Source organism: Cyphellophora attinorum (assembly GCF_001299255.1).
Source record: "Cyphellophora attinorum strain CBS 131958 chromosome Unknown Contig7, whole genome shotgun sequence".
NCBI classification, from domain to species: Eukaryota; Fungi; Ascomycota; class Eurotiomycetes; order Chaetothyriales; family Cyphellophoraceae; genus Cyphellophora; species Cyphellophora attinorum.
In genome coordinates this window covers 477,593-493,454 of record NW_017253235.1, presented here as the reverse complement: position 1 = coordinate 493,454, position 15,862 = coordinate 477,593, and the positions used below count along the sequence as shown (strand labels likewise).

Sequence of the window (15,862 nt, the reverse complement as noted above, 5' to 3'; positions counted from 1 at the left end):
GGATGCGGCTGAACGGGTTGCGTCGGATCTACTGCAAGGGACACGCTCCTGTGGCACATGGTGCCCATGGCAAACTCGAAGCTTTTTTCACATGGCAAAAGTCAAAGCACCTCATACGAGACCACACATCACATGCCTCGACCAGGGCTGAAGTTGTCGGAGTCTTACGCCGTGCGTTCGCGGCAAAGTCGATCGCTTGAGCCACGCGCGAAGTCGAGACACACATGAGGTCGCCAAGATTCACGCATTATGTCGGACTCATGCTTTGTTGCTACTGCGGAGAAGGTTCAGTACGGAATTTGCCACGTCTGACGATGCAAGGACGTAATACTGCGGAAATCATATATGCTGGACACAGACGGCGCTTGAAAAGCAGTACAATGCACTTGTGCCTTACTCAGGTAAGTGGTACTTGATGTCAGAAGCCCGTTGACTTGGATAGCAATGCGATCTTGCCTGCTTCGTCATCCTGTGAAGTGGACTGCACAGCGTACATTGATAATTGAGGCCTCATACGCGACATCCCTGCGAGCGAAATGCGCCCCGTCGTCCGGAAGATCTGCAAGTTGCGTGTACCGGTGGCACTGAGGCCGCGCCTCGAGAACCCTACGTGCTGTCCTGGCCATAATCGACAACTGCTGCTTTAAAGCCCAGCACGGAAAGGGCTCGTGACGTCAGTGTCCACTGACCTACCACCTTAGTGACAACGTCGTGTAGTATATATTGTGGCTCAACTGCTCCTGTCATCAACTTCCATGCGAGTCAAGGTTGACAACACCTTATCTGTGGACGTTGGGGTGGTGGAGTTCCTCAGATGGGGGACGAACACTTTGATTCGCCATCAGCCATCCCCCACGCTTCCCCGCGATGGGGGTGAAGCACAGACCTTCCAATTCCTGCGATAGCAGCTGGAGGCTCCTCGGTGATCATGTACCCTTCACAGCTGGCTTACGGATAGCAGCAGCGTCACTTCGAGGAGCCAGGCTTGGCGATGCAACTTCACTGCTCACGTTGCAGTAAGACTCGGTGAAGAATCGGAGTCGGAGACAGCATATCTGCATATCCAACGCCATGCCTCCGTCTCGGGCAAAGCCATTGACCCGCCTGTATGCAGTCAAGTCTCTCGTATGGCTGCCACCATGATATCATTCACATGGCTTTTCGTAGGACTATGCGTGGGTCTGCAAGCGTTGCCACCACTACCGGCGACGACCAATTCGAGCAGTAGTACATCGACCATTGGCTTCGACTTCGTCCAAGCACAGCCAGCGGTCTTCATCACACAAAATGTCGCTCAATACCGGGACCAGGACGGCTTGACTTTAGTCCCGCCATCTGGGAAGGACTTCGCAACGATTTTCGTTCAAGAACTATGCAATATGACTGGGCAGGTCTGGTCACTCGAAGTCATTGATGAGGTGCCAGCAAATGCCGTCGGAGTATATCTGACACAGCTTACTGATGGAGGGTCAGACCTGAAGTACGAGAATGGCAGCCCAACAGAAGAGGGATATCAGCTCGACGTAACGGAGGCTTCGATAGTCATTAGTGGAACAGGTTCACGAGGAGTCTGGTGGGGAACCCGAACTGTTCTGCAGGAGCTGTATCTGTCAAACTTCACTACGGTCGCTGCCAGATCGACTAAAGATGCGCCAGCGTACAAGACGCGCGGCTATATGCTCGACGCTGGTAGAAAGTGGTACTCGCCGAGCTTCCTCAAAGACCTGTGCACGTATGCGAGCTTCTTCAAGATGTCGGAGTTCCACTATCATGTCAGTGACAACTATCCACTGAACCGAGGACACAACGAGACCTGGCAGGATATCTACTCGCAGTTCTCTCTACGACCTGAGAATCCAGAATTGCTTGATGGGCTCATCGAGCGAGTCAACGAGACCCTCAGCCGTGAAGAATACGCGGATCTGGAGCTACACTGTGCAAACCATGGGATAGCTGTCATCCCAGAGATCGAAGCGCCTGGACACTGCCTGACGATCACCAAATGGAAGCCCGAGCTAGCTCTACCAAAGCGGGACCTCCTCAATCTTTCACATCCGGACAGCATTCCAACAGTGAAGCAGATCTGGGATGAATTCCTACCTTGGTTCAACGTCAAAGAGATTCACATTGGCGCCGACGAATACAATGCCTCCCTCGGAGACGTCTACGTTGGCTTCGTGAATGAGTTGGCAGACTACGTCAAGACCACCAACAACAAATCTGTACGCGCCTGGGGCACGCCATTCGACTCACCGGCCGGCGAAGGCCTCCGCATATCTCCCGATGTTATCATCCAGCACTGGCAGCACGGCCAGTCCGACCCTCTGCAACTAGTTGCACAAGGCCACCAAGTCATCAATTCAGAGGATTGGTGGGCCTATACATCCATCAAGTCAGATCATATGCCGATCCTCCCTGCTAAATACCCGCAATTCTTCAACAACTCCCGAATCCTCAATTTCGCCGACGAAGAAGGCTGGCAATGGGAGCCAAGCCTCTTCAATCAAGTCAATGTGACCGATCAGCTCAGCCCGAATTCCATCCAGAACAAGGGCGCGATCATGGCTTCCTGGAACGACAACGGTCCTGATGCTTCCACCCAGCTCGAGGCTTACTACATCTGGCGTCGTGGTATACCGATTGTCGCAGCAAGAGCGTGGTCTGGCTCGCGTGGCGCCAAGCTTGATCCGGAGACAATCGATCAGTCTATCGATTTCCTATCCGCGCACGCACCGGGGCAGAACCTCGACCGGACCACTCCATCTCCTGTCAACGCTTCAGCACCGCTTCTCACCTGGACAGCGCCACCTTCGTCCAGCAATATATACCACCTCAACAAAGGCAGCAAAGGTCTCAACCACACCCTCCACCTCAAGTATACCGGTCCCTTCACCCTCTCTGGCCCAGACACAATCCTCGCCCTCGACGGCTCCGGCCACCTGATCTACACTTCCGACGGAATTGCTTACCCTCTGCGCTCCGTGTCCGCCACTGATGGCTTCGATCCCGGCCATCCGGGCCGCATCTGGTGGAATGGGACCTCGAGTTCACATGAAGAGGTAGTCCTAAATACTACTGCTGACTGCAGCGAGGAGCACGATATAGTGATCACGACAACAGCGATCGATGGTTCAAGGGTATGGATTGACGGGGAATGGGCAGGGAGGTTCGAGGTGTTTGTTTTTGGGGGGCGGAACACGGTGTTTAGCTGGAACCAGATGGCGTTTGTGGCGCCACTTGACACAGTAGAGGGGACGGGGTTGAAGGCATTGAGGGTGTGGGATGGGGTGAGAGAGGTGGATGACGTTAGGGGGTGGAATGATGATGGTGCGCCTGTGGTGTACACGCCTGGCAGTGGAAGTTCGAAGTTACGGACGGAGGGATGGCTCATGGTGTTGATCGCGGAACTCCTGGCTTTTGTCGTTATGGCTCTGTAGGCATATGTCCAGGTGCTGCTGATGGTCAATGTAAGGTAGCGTCGCTGGCCCAGTATACACACAAAGTGGCAGAGCATATGATTGGCCTTCTGCACCGGACACAGGGTATGCTTGTACTCGGAAACCTGATGGTGGATGATTTCTCTATGCTAAGTATGGATCTGTATGAATATTCTGCAGACAAGCTCCATCACGTAGAATAGCACGATGGAAATTCTCTGAAAAGGGAATTTACAGCCAGCCAAAGCAGGTGCTGCTGTAGATACAGAAGCTATGACACGATTGACTTTGTCCCACGCTCTTCTTCCTCGTCAGGACTGCAGCAAATATACACATGTGGTTCTCGTCCGCTTGGTGCCTCTTCGAAACCGCCACGGGGACCCCCAACTCGAGCCATCAGCACTGTTGGTCCGGCTCTGCGACTGCTACCCTTATGTTAGGTGAGCAACTGCCGCATTTGGCGACTCAAACGTCTCGTATGGTGACGCGAGTCTATTCGGTGCTGTGCCGCCACCAAGATTGGAGGTTGAGAGCTCAGGGGCCGGCGTAAGCCGAGTTGACTTTGACAGAGTCCTTGACCATCAACGACTCATGCTCTGAAACTGCGATGCACTGTCGCCAGTAGGTTTTCTTCCGAGTGCGACGTCGTAGCTCGCGTCCTGGTGGCGAGTCTTGTGGCCCATGGTGATCCACCGGGCGGAACGTCCCACTGCTTTGATGATATCATACGGGTTCAGAGCGTCGAGGATCGCTTTGATACCCAGGGGCCCGCCGAGGTACTGTTTTGATTGGAGTTGGTAGGGCTGATACGGGAAAGACCAGAAGTGGAACAAGGCAAAGACGGCCATCTCCATACAGAGCAAGAGCACGGGAAGACCTACACGGAGGTCGGGCTCCTGGATCTTGTTTGAAGGCTTGATGGCGTTCCCAGCCGTGAGCAGAGACAGAATGATCGTTTGCCAGAAGGACAAGAAGATGACCAACTTGATGGCGGCAACCTTGACCAGTGGTCTGTGTTCAGTGATGTCCTCCTTGACCTGCGTGTAAAATTGTATGAGGCAGAACATGGCGATCGTAACTGAGATCGTTTGGAAGATGATGATCCATACATGAGCAAATGCCGGCTTCAGGGTCTCGATACAGTAGCGGTGAGTCGCCTGCGTGATGAGTGCGATTATGGTCAGTGCTACCTTGACCGTGCAGTATTGAAAGACGGCAACCCAAATTATCTGGTACACGGTGTTAGGAAGGCTGACTCTCGGATAGGCGAGGAACTAACATTGAACCATGTCAGACCGCTGCGAGGCACTCGAAAGCATCCTCTCTTATCCCCGCCGAAGCATTTTCGAAATGCGTTGGCCGGAAATATCCATGGTTTTGGGACGATGTTTCGGAAGTAGTCTTTTTGGTCGTGAAGGCTCGGAGCTGTGTACGCACACATCAGACTGAAGAAGCTGGCGATGGCGAATGCTTCGTAGCAGTCACGGATGACGTTCAGGCTGTGTGAGTGTTAGTTGTGGTTGGCATGCGGCAATAGGAACAAGGACAGAATAGGTCCAGGTCGTTGAAGGATCTTGGACCCCCTTCAAGATTGTTTCTCTTGCGATGATACTCATGGCAATCAATACTGTGCACAAGAAAATGTGATACGTACTAAACATAGTAGGTATAGAACCTGAATGAGAGGAACGACACCAGCGAGTAGATTGGTACCATAAGCAATACCCGGATGATATGCTTTTGCTCGTACGGTTTGGAATAATTGGTAGCGTGAAGAAAAATCAGCTGCAGCGACAACACCAAGGCAGTGAGCGCGAATGCGCCAGACACCCATAGACCGATTAAATGGAAGGTGTGGCCATTGTAGATGGGTTCCTCATGCAGCCTCACATGCTCGATGGTGTTATTGCACTTGGGCAGCATGGTGGGAGCGTGGTAACGATGCAGAGGGTGAACCAAAGACAGGCTTGAAACGTTGTAGTTGAAGGCATTCGAGAAGAAACGAACTGGCATTCAAGGCACATTTATTTTCTGGCATCTCCGCCATCTTCTGGTTTGGTCGAGACCGGAGGAGCATACGTGGAAACTGCGAAATTCTCCTTTTCTGTCCTGTTTGTCGGTAAAGTGCTGTCGATCGGCTCGTAAGAAGTTGTCCCTGGGGAACTTAGTGAATCCTCACAGACGTGGTTCCAATTTTAGCCGAAGTATCCAGATGGATGAAAGTCAAGGGCCCTGCGAAAGATCCAATGCTTGGCGAAGCTTGGCCAGATCTTGTCGAGGCTTACATTGGGTGCATCCTTCGCCAAACTCAGATCAACCAGAGGAATCGCGAGGGCCAAAACTGCCAACCATAGATCTTGCTCCAGCTGCGGGGGCCATCACACTTGTGGTCCAAGGGCTTGAGAGGACGCTGAAACAGTCACCGCAAAAGACTGCAAAGATGCCGGTCGCCGCTGTGGCACGGGTCGTTGTAAATGAGCTCCGAAGGATTTCTTCCCGTAGCCTCATGTTGCATAGGCAGCGCACCACCAGTGCAGTGCAATGGCAACGTTTAGCCGGTAATTCTGTCTCAGTGTCAAGCTCATGTTGAGCAAGAATATGAGGGATTAGCTGATGAGGGCACCATGAGCTTGAAGTGACACTGAAGTAGGGTAAAGTCAGACAGGGCCCTGTCACGCTGGCTGGACAGATAGAAGTTGAGACTGCCCCAAGATGGCGAAAGGCCTTCCTCTTGGCTTAAAGCAGTAGCACGAGGCAACTTGGCCTCACTTCACAATTGTGGATCTAGAGATCCAATCTTCTCAGCAATAAATCCAATGTCTGCGTTAAAGGCCGGGAGAAAGAACAGCTTGGCCAAGAAAGTTGTCTGTAGGTCTGAACGACCGATTCGATTCGTCAAGGCCGTCCTCGGCACGCACAAGCACTTTATTTGCGGCATGCTGCGTGCTGCTGATTCAGCTCATTCGAGCCAGACCTGAGCAGTGTTGGATCTAAGGATCTCTCCTTCCTCAATGCTATGACGAAGTTGCTGGAGAAGGACCCAAGCAGATACTCGGAATCACAATTACCGAGCTCAAGCCTCCGCTTCCTCTGGAGCCGCACTCGTGCCCTGCTGCCGCTCCCGTCTCGCTCTTGCGCCAGCCTTCAGACTATCCCATTTCTCCTTGTACTTGTCTACCGTGACCTTTAGCTTCTCGTTCTCGGCCTCCTTCTTCTTGAGTCTGGCGTCGTTCTTCCGTAGAATCTCTTCTAGCTCAGTGATGCGATCGTCGGTCGTGGTCGTGCTCTTCGCCGAAGACTTGTTGAACGATGGATAAGGTTGGTGCTTGTCGGTTGCAGTCGTGGGAGGTTTCCGAGATCCAGCACCGGCTCGAGATACGTCTGGGCTCATGAGCGGAGAGCGAGGCATGCTGCGTATCGACTGTGCGAGCGCAGCAGTGGAGGTCTGCGAAGCCATTTCGAAGGCATGCAGGCGTTTGGACATCTTGTCTGACAGGTGCCGGAGCGTGGCGTTCTCGAGGGAGAGTTCTTCCATTGTCTTGCCCTCGAATTGGGCTCATTTGTTGCGCCACGGCGTAAGGGCCGGCCTGTTTGCTGTTGGGATCGCTGCTGCGGCTGAGCTGCGTGTGAGTTCGCTTGGGCGATGATGGTACTGCTAGCATCGACGAAGTCATCATTCTCGGAGATATTGGAGAGATTGCTGGTCTGGCGATGGTGACGGAGAGTACGAGCCTCTTCGCGGTCGGCGCGATTGACCATCTCCGCGTAGGACATGGTGCCGCCAGCAGTAGGGACGTGGTAGAATGAGTCCTCGATGCGAGATTTGGCAGGAGTGTCGTTCGTCGTATTGGTGCTGACAGCGCGAAAGGCTGCATTGGAGATGAGACGGGAGTAGTCCATTGCGCGGTCTTTGGCTGTACTTGTGGGCCGTTCGGTTTGCGATGAGGCTTTAGGCACAGTGTTCTGCTTCTCCTCGGGGATGGCCTGGGCAAGCGGAAGGCCAGCGAAGGCTAGAGGAGCACTCATCTTTGAGACGAGGCCCTGATAGGTGTTGTAGAAGAGCTGAAATGGTGAGTCGCTAGCGGTGTCGTTGTCGTGGACGTCATCGACGTTTCCAACAGGTGGCGCCCATGACGGCTTGGAGGCCGCCGGTCCAGTTGCTTGCGAGGCAGCTCGTGACTTTGGCATGTCGTGGGACAATTGACCATCGGCATGCTGATTCGAGACTAGAGGTGAGATGGGTGCTGATCGCTTCTGCTGAGCACCACGTATACCTCGAGCAGAGGCCAGGTTGCTTGCAATGGACGAAGACAGCTCTCTGGTCGTTTCCCTGGGCGTTCGCGACAAACGAGGCGGCTTCGAGGTGCCGCCAACAGGCGTGCTCTCGATTTGCTCGTCGATGGCCGGCTTCTCGTGTGCCGTTTTCAGGATGTGGCCTAGTTTCTTGTGGTGCTGCTCGAGCAAGTTCAGTATGCGCACTGCCTCTTGGTCAGATGAGCCTTTGGCGGCTGTGGCAAACTCAGCCGCAGCGAGATCATGCTCTTCGCTGGCTGCGACTGGGTTCGATCGCTTCGTTTCTAGGGCTGCATTCCGGGCGTGTGTTTGTGCAAGACTCAGTGGCGCTGCTTCCATCTTGAACGGCCGGGCCTACGATATGGGTCTGGTCGACGCTTGAGCATTATCTGACGTTCGCTACGTCAGCAGAGATGCGGCGATGTAAGTTTAACAGCCGAGCCAACATGCACAGAGCGTGTCTCGCGCGTTGCGGTGTAGTGAAGGCTACAAGGCTACCTATTGCAGACGTGCATAGGCTACCGCGGTGGCATGAAGGTTCACGGGGCTGCCAAACCGGCGGTAGAATCAACCGTAGTACCTAGGTAGTCGGCTGATTTCAAGGGATCTCGGCGCCGGGAGATGCTTGCGGGCTTCCTGTGACCCCTGAACCTGGCTATAATTCTTGCCTAAAGTGGCTGGCGAGCTGAGCTTAGGTCGTCGTCACCACGAGACCAATGCAGTGACGGAGCATTCGGCCAAGGCGGAAGAGTTCCAGCAGACTCAAGGTGCACGCTGTGGTCTGCATTGAGTGTGCAGCGCCCTCATAAAGGAGGCAGGCCATCGTAACAAGATTGACCAGCATCGGCTTGCAATATGCAGCGCAATGTGCTGCTTGGGGCGTAACTTTCAGGTTCCCCTTGAACGCGGTGCGATTACGCGAGCCCTCGCTGTCAGCAGCGCGGGGGCTATTTTGATGCACAACTCAGGTAGACTTTTGTACACGAATCGAATCAAGGCAGCGCAATTCATTCCAATCTGCTTTGCATCTTCAGCTTCGTCGCATTCTTGTATTATCTATCCCCAGTCGTCGCGTCACGGCACACATATACGAGTCTCTCGCTCTTCTGGGTGCCGTTGTTTCCGGCAGCAAAGATCCCGTGTACCTACGACCGCCGCCGTAAAGTGGTCCATGCGTTGAGTTGACATCACGCATGCGGATATAGTACCAGGGCCAAGCACCTCCGCAAGGCCTGCTTCCAACCAGATCGACTGCAAATCCGTACACTATACTCCTGTGGTACCCTCTTTGAGAAGCGAGCCGAGTCGTGCTACTCCTGTAGACTTATGATCGTTACATGGCCGCGGTCTCTGTCCAACCCTCCCCCCATGGCTCACCCTCCTTGTCCTCACCCCCCATGAAGGGTATCAAAAAAGTCTTGTCACATCCTCGACGGTCCTCGGAGGCCCAGAGTGAAAACAGCCTGGGACGCCACGAATCTATCGACCGCCACGAGTCTGTAGACTCTCTGAACCTGGAGAGGTCTCCCGACAGAAGCTCACGATCCAGTCCAAGTCGGGAATCGCAACACAGTGGCTATAAGAAATTACTGCCAGGCCATGCGAAGCGCAAACGAAGAAAACAGAGAGAAGAGGAGTTGCGCATTGCCGCAGAAGAAGTCACGCGTGGTCGTACACAGTCAGACCCTGAGCTACCGGTTCCCACTCTCAGCCGGAAAGCGAGCAGTGTTGGTGACAGTAGTCTATTGACGGACGACTCGACTGATGGCACGCCCGAGAGACCTCCTCTTCTCACTCACGACTCTCACGCCGGCCTTCTCACGCACTCCTCGCCTCTAGTCAAGACTGAGACCCTCACAGACACCAATCAAGGCGCGTTCACACTGAACCACGCGCAAACGTTGCCTGCGGTGCGAGAGCCACCACGAGAAGATGGTTCACCATCTCCGAAAAGTCCAGACAATGCCTCGACGCCGGCTCTGCCCTTCTTAGGCTTAATCGACAAAGCCGACACGTTGCGACCCGAAGGCAGACGGAACAGCATCAGCAGATTACGAGCCAAGTCACCTGCCCGCAAAATCCGCGATGTCTTCACAAAAGGCAACAAGAGTCCCAGGGTCAGTCCGGAGCGAAGAGCTGGTGAGTCAGTCGAGGGGGTCAACAGCCCACTTGGAAGAAGTGCCAGTTCTGTAGGGCTAGGCGTCGATGTATCCGATCAGACGAGTCTGCCGAGCCCCCAGGGACTGCAGAGACCAAAGACAGTGCCAAATCTCGAAGCTGTGCGTCCGTTCACGCCGCCTGCCGCCATCACAGAGGCTCCCTTGACCACCGTCACCCCTCCAACCCCGACCGATACCCGTTTTGATAACTCGAAAGACTCTGATAGAGGCTCTGTGAAGTCGGAGAAAGACGATGCAGATCCAAAGGCAAATCCCAATATCACCGTCAGTCCCTCTGGTAACATGATCTCCCACCGACGCGTCAGATCCACCTCATCTGTTTCCAAAGAGCCTAGTAAACTCTCAATGTCCATGAACCCTCCCTTGACACCGACCGCCGAAGAGGTCAAAACACCAGGAGGCAATGTGGTCACTGGGAACGGAAACGTGGTGACCGGGAATCGAAACGTTAGTGGAGGTAGTTTCTTCTCTTCGTGGGTGTCTGCTGCTCAGAATGCCGCCAATACCTTTTCGAGTTTGACGAACCAGAACAGAAGCAGAGCTGGAACTACGGCCTCTGATCCCGCGATTGGCAAAGGCATCAATGGATCCATCCGCGAAGAGCCCGAAGACAGCGAGGATCAGGTGCCGGCAAGGAAGTCTGCTATAGAGACAATGGGTGCTGGCGATCTGAATTTCGAGCATTTGGGACTAGACGATGCGAAGTCCGACCCCACGACGGCCACCTCTGATTCGCGAGATAAAGCTTCAATGCAGCGAGATGTGGCGGCCGCCAAAGAAGAGGATGCTGCAGCAAAAAGAGCAGTTTCTGCTGCGTACGAGAAGCCGGAACCAACTCCTGTGGCCGAAATTCCAGATCCAATGAACAGCTTGCAGCAGGCAAAGACAGTGGCTGGGTCCATTCATGGCGATACAACTCCTCCAAATGGCAGCCTCTTCGAGGGTGAGTACACTCATGTCAAACGAACAAACAGTGTTCGTAGCCGCCTTGCGAATAGGAGAAGTCGAGGCTCGACAGCGGCGTCTGGCCAGTCAGCAATAGGAGCTCTGATGGGCGCCAGCACCTCAGCTTTAGCCAATCCCGCAAGCGGTCCACGATTATCAGGATTTGCGATTGCGCCTAAGCAGCGAAATCGAACCTTTCACCAGCAGTTCCGAAGTGTTCCAGAAGACGACTATCTGATAGAAGACTATTCGTGTGCTCTGCAAAAAGAAATCTTGCTCGCAGGACGGATCTACATCTCGGAAGGTCACATATGCTTTTCGAGCAACATTCTAGGCTGGGTCACCACCATCGTCATCTCGTTCGACGAGGTCGTCAGTATCGAAAAGGAGAATACCGCTCTCGTCATACCTAATGCAATAGCCGTACAAACTTTGCATGCACGTCACACCTTCCGCAGTCTTCTGAGCCGAGAAGCGACTTATGATCTTCTCATAGGCATCTGGAAGGTCAGCCACCCAGCAAGCTTCCAGAAGAGTCAAGTCGGCAAGGAGATCATTGCAGAAGAAGCCACGAAAGAGGCAACGGGCACCGGTAACGACGGTGAGGAGCATGATGAAGATGATGAAAGCGGCGAAGACGAGTCTGATGGTAGCGCGGACGAGGAGGACGATGCACCAAGTTTTGTTGGAAGCAGCAGAAGTGGCGCGGGCAGCGAGCGACTGGACGAGAAGAGCATTTCGCGTAAGCCTTCGGGCTTTGGTCCGCCTCCCACGGCGCCCTCGCTCGTCTCCAAAGACTCTGACCCGATTGCGCCTGCGACGCTTCCCAGCGGCGGTACCCTCGACACCACCCAGGACTTTCCTGGCCCAGCAACACACGCGCCTACCGATTGTAATGATGCTTCAACGCATTACGAAATCGTTATCAAAGACGAGGTCATTGCTGCTCCGCTCGGCAAGGTCTACTCCCTACTCTATGGTCCTCAATCCGGCGCTTTCATGCGCAAATTCCTCATTGATGAATGCAAGTCGCAAGACCTGGTACTCGAAGACGACAAGAAAGGTCTCGGAGCAGAGAAGACCTCGCGATCATACAACTACATCAAGCCGCTCGGAGGCTCTATTGGCCCCAAGCAGACCAAGACCATCACCACTGAGGACCTCGACTTCTACGACTTACAACGCGCTGTTACAGTCACCTGCTCGACTCAGACGCCGGACGTTCCGAGCGGAGGAGCCTTCACAGTCAAGACACGCTATTGCCTTACCTGGGCAGCAGGTAATCAGACTCGATTGCAGATGAATTGTGTGATCGAGTGGTCAGCGAAGTCGTGGCTCAAAGGACCAATCGAGAAGGGCGCAAAGGATGGCCAGGGACAGTACGGCGACAGCCTCGTGAAGTTCTTGAAGACTGCCGTTGGTCGACCCAGAGGACTTACCAAAGACAGCAAAGGCCCTTCGAAGAAAAAGAAGCGCAGAAGCGGTCTCAAACGAGGCGAGAGCTCCGAGAAGGCTCAATCCGTCGCTGCGAAAGATGAGACTTGGGGTCTGCTCGAGCCTCTGCACGGGCCGCTTGGGCCTGTCGTCGATCTGCTGCGCCCTGTGCTGAAGACGAATATCTTGATCACTGTTTTGTTTGTGCTCGTTATCATGCTGTGGTTCCGCACGCCCATCAGCTCCGGATCTGGCCTGGCCGCTCGCCCGGATCGCCTTGCGGCATATGAGGAAATGTGGCGCAAGGAAGAGAGTGAGCTGTGGAGCTGGTTGGAGAGCCGTGCTGGCGTCGACACAATTGCATACCAAGCCAAGTCTTCTGGGCGGAGCTCGACAGGTGATGACAGTGTGCTCCAAAAGCAAAAGCAGAAGCAGAGACAAAAGGTGCTGAAGGGTCAGGACGTGGAGATGAAGTTGAGGGAGGAGACGATGGCGGCCAAAGAGGTCGAGGAAGCTATTCGTGTGACAAGAGAGCGATTAGAAGTGCTCGAAGAGGTGGTCAGCCAGAAGAGACGGGCGAAGGCGGACAAGGCAGCGAAGTGACCAAGAACCTGATGTAACAGAGCTTTGACGCTGAATCGGTTGTTCGACACGTTAGCTTGAGCGTTCGGAGCGAGTAGCTCATATTGATACCAATGTCATGTGTTGAGATCTTAAGCCGCGGGAACAGCGCGTGAACGATGCTGCTTCCTCGTGCAGCTTCGCCCAGGTGTTCCCATGGCAGTGCCTGCATTCTGGTCTACGGGTACTGCACTTGCTAGCTGACGAGGCGGGAACGTGTCACGGCCCGTGTGCCCTCCCCAATGTCGACCAAAACGTGGGAAAGAGGCGCTTTCTTATCACATTTACTGAACACATATCCATGCAGGCGCGACCTGCCCAGAGATTCGGATCAACCCCAACCTCGGGCACAAGGACATACCTACTCCAAGACTCCAACAACGATAAGAGCGGGCATTCCCCGGTGGGTCACTCCTTCCAGCACACGCTCGATGTGCTTGCGAGGGTGCGGTACACACACAGCACCTGCAATGCTTCCAAGGTTTGCGGTACCGAACGCCTTTGTGTTAGCATCACTTAAACTGGCCTACATAATCCTGTTCTGTTGTTGGATTGCGGTTAGATTTGCATTTGCCTGCTCATCTTCTCTCGGCTGCAGTGTTGCCGCTTTCGGCAGAAGCCAAGGAAGGTGGCTTCGTCAACTTGAATTCACATCAGACCTCTTGAGTGTTGACTGATCTCAACCATTTGGCACCAACTCTTCGACAAGGGCACCGAGGTCTACGGTCTGGCGATCACAGACCGGCATTCTGGTGAAGTGGTCCCCATTCGCTCGCGATACATGGAGACTCCAAACTGGCGCGAAAAAGGATCCCCTCTTATCAATGCCCACGCTGGTAGCGTACCCACGAAAGTGCTTGATCGAGCACTGGCATCCAGCATGTCCGCCTTTGAGCTTTGGCTCTGACTCCATCTTCCAGGGTCTCGGTCCAGGGCCAGTATCGATCGCATGGCGATGGACTTGAGCTTTCAACCGCCGACTACGGGACACGTATAGACACTCTCCAAGTATAAATGCTTCTCGAGCGATAACACTTTTCCACTCACATCAAGTCTTAGCTGAAGTCGGCCCACGAGTCAGCGCAGCATGGCGGACAACCACAACCCAACTCTCGTTGATGAGAAGTTCGACGATCAGAACATCAAAGTCGATGCCGTCCGTGATGACCACACCACAGGGCCGACATGGGATGCCGCCGCTGAGAAAAGACTTGTGAGGAAGATGGATATTCGAATCTTTCCGATCATGATCATACTGTTCATTCTGAACTTTATCGGTAAGTGCTGTTACGATGGCTGCCGGTTCCCTACCATCCGAAGAATCAAGCAACATCTGCTGACGTGGTGTGCTTTCAGATCGCAACAACTTCGCCAACGCCCGCCTCAAGGGTTTGGAAGCTGACCTGAATCTCAGCGACGTGGAGTATCAGACCTGTCTGTCCATCCTCCTCGTCGGCTATGTCGCCATGCAAGTGCCCTCCAACATGTTCTTGACGGTCATCTCCCGGCCCAGCTGGTACCTATGCGGATGCGTTGCCACTTGGGGCGTGATCAGTGCCGCCACCGGTGCCGTCAACAATGCTACGCAGGCTATCCTATGTCGCTTCTTTTTGGGATGCGTTGAGGCGTCCTTCTTTCCTGGGAGTCTGTACTTCCTCTCGCGATGGTATACTCGCAAGGAAATGCAACTCCGTGTGACCATCCTCAACGCCGGCAACCTCTCCGCACAAGCCTTCGGTGGTCTTATCGCCGCGGGTATCCTCAGCGGCATGGAAGGCAGCGCCGGTATTCGCGCCTGGCGGTGGCTCTTCATCGTCGAGGGTGCTGTGACCATCGCCTTTGCTGCCATCGCCGTCTTCATCCTACCGGACTATCCCACATCCACGAGCTGGCTGTCCGAGGATGAGAAGCGCATCGCCACAGGTCGGTTGGCTCTCGACGCAGGTGTTGGCTCTGAAGGGGGACTTGAGGCAGACGAGCACGTCAGTGCTTTCCAGGGACTCCTTCTCGCTGTCAAGGATCCCAAGGTCTGGCTACTCGGCATCACGTATCACGCGACCATCATGGGCTTAAGCTTTGTCTTTTTCTTTCCGACCATCACGCAGGCATTGGGATATAATACGACCATCACACTCCTGCTGACAGCTCCACCTTGGATCTGGCTATGCTTGTATCGCTGCCGAATGCATGGCATGCTGATCGCACCGGGGAGCGTTTCTTCCACTACGCTGCGCCCGCGGCGGTATGCATTACGGGATATATCATTAGTGCGACGACAAGGACAACCGCCCCGCGGTATTTGGGCATGTTCATGATGACCAGTGAGTTGTTCCTGCTTCCATCCTTACGAGATCGGTCACAATGAGAGGTTGAAAGATACTGACGAATGTCACAGCGGGTTTTGCATGTGGCTTCGTTATGCTGGCTTGGATCAGCAACACCATCACGCGGCCTTTGGCGAAGAAGGCTTCTGCTATTGCGATTGTGTACGTACTCTTGCCTTCCTCTTTCCTCTCGGTTCGGAAGATCAAATTGGCTGACCATACACAGCAATTCCATGGGTAACATCGGCTCTATCCCAGGGTCCTACATCTGGCCCAAGACCTACGGGCCGTTTTACGTCAAGTCCTTTGGTGCAGAAATCGCGATCTTAGGGTTCGCTGTGTGTCTTGCTTTCGTCCTGCGGACGTATTTGAAGAGGGAGAATAGGAAGCTGGATCGTGAGGAAGGCACTGAGAACGATGGAGTCGCAGAAGGCGAGAAGGGCTTCAGGTACTTGTACTGAAAGGCTATTGATGGACGGTGGTGATGGAGAGGCGAGCTGGGGCGCTCGAGGGCAGCTAAAACCAGGTCGCTTCCAGCTCGCGTCGCTCGAGCGTTCCTGATCAATGGGGTTAACTGCAAGCCCCGGAGAGCGCTGGGCCAAGGAGTTGCTGGTTCTCAATGGATCAG

The 15,862-nt window shown here is 54.2% G+C and overlaps 5 protein-coding genes across 5 annotated transcripts; 3 read left to right on the top strand and 2 right to left on the bottom strand.

The window, feature by feature from the left end:
• Positions 1–1,139: 1,139 nt before the first annotated feature.
• Positions 1,140–3,437, top strand: AB675_9659 (Beta-hexosaminidase subunit A1; the record flags this gene model as incomplete). Its single annotated transcript, XM_018150213.1, has 1 exon — positions 1,140–3,437. The coding sequence occupies one exon, from the start codon at positions 1,140–1,142 to the stop codon at positions 3,435–3,437; it is 2,298 nt and encodes a 765-aa protein (XP_018002542.1).
• Positions 3,438–4,018: 581 nt separating this feature from the next.
• On the bottom strand, positions 4,019–5,360 carry AB675_9658 (uncharacterized protein; the record flags this gene model as incomplete). Its single annotated transcript, XM_018150212.1, has 3 exons — positions 4,019–4,666; positions 4,717–4,936; positions 5,092–5,360. 3 exons carry the CDS (start codon positions 5,358–5,360, stop codon positions 4,019–4,021), a joined length of 1,137 nt encoding a protein of 378 aa, XP_018002347.1.
• A 1,150-nt stretch (positions 5,361–6,510) lies between these two features.
• On the bottom strand, positions 6,511–8,069 carry AB675_9657 (uncharacterized protein; the record flags this gene model as incomplete). The annotated part of the gene is made up of 2 exons (XM_018150211.1): positions 6,511–6,965; positions 7,010–8,069. The coding sequence occupies 2 exons, from the start codon at positions 8,067–8,069 to the stop codon at positions 6,511–6,513; spliced, it is 1,515 nt and encodes a 504-aa protein (XP_018002464.1).
• A 1,058-nt stretch (positions 8,070–9,127) lies between these two features.
• Positions 9,128–12,892, top strand: AB675_9656 (uncharacterized protein; the record flags this gene model as incomplete). The annotated part of the gene is made up of 1 exon (XM_018150210.1): positions 9,128–12,892. One exon carries the CDS (start codon positions 9,128–9,130, stop codon positions 12,890–12,892), a length of 3,765 nt encoding a protein of 1,254 aa, XP_018002520.1.
• A 1,105-nt stretch (positions 12,893–13,997) lies between these two features.
• Positions 13,998–15,695, top strand: AB675_9655 (putative transporter; the record flags this gene model as incomplete). The annotated part of the gene is made up of 5 exons (XM_018150209.1): positions 13,998–14,187; positions 14,267–14,988; positions 15,123–15,231; positions 15,306–15,396; positions 15,461–15,695. The coding sequence occupies 5 exons, from the start codon at positions 13,998–14,000 to the stop codon at positions 15,693–15,695; spliced, it is 1,347 nt and encodes a 448-aa protein (XP_018002319.1).
• Between the last annotated feature and the right edge of the window lie 167 nt (positions 15,696–15,862).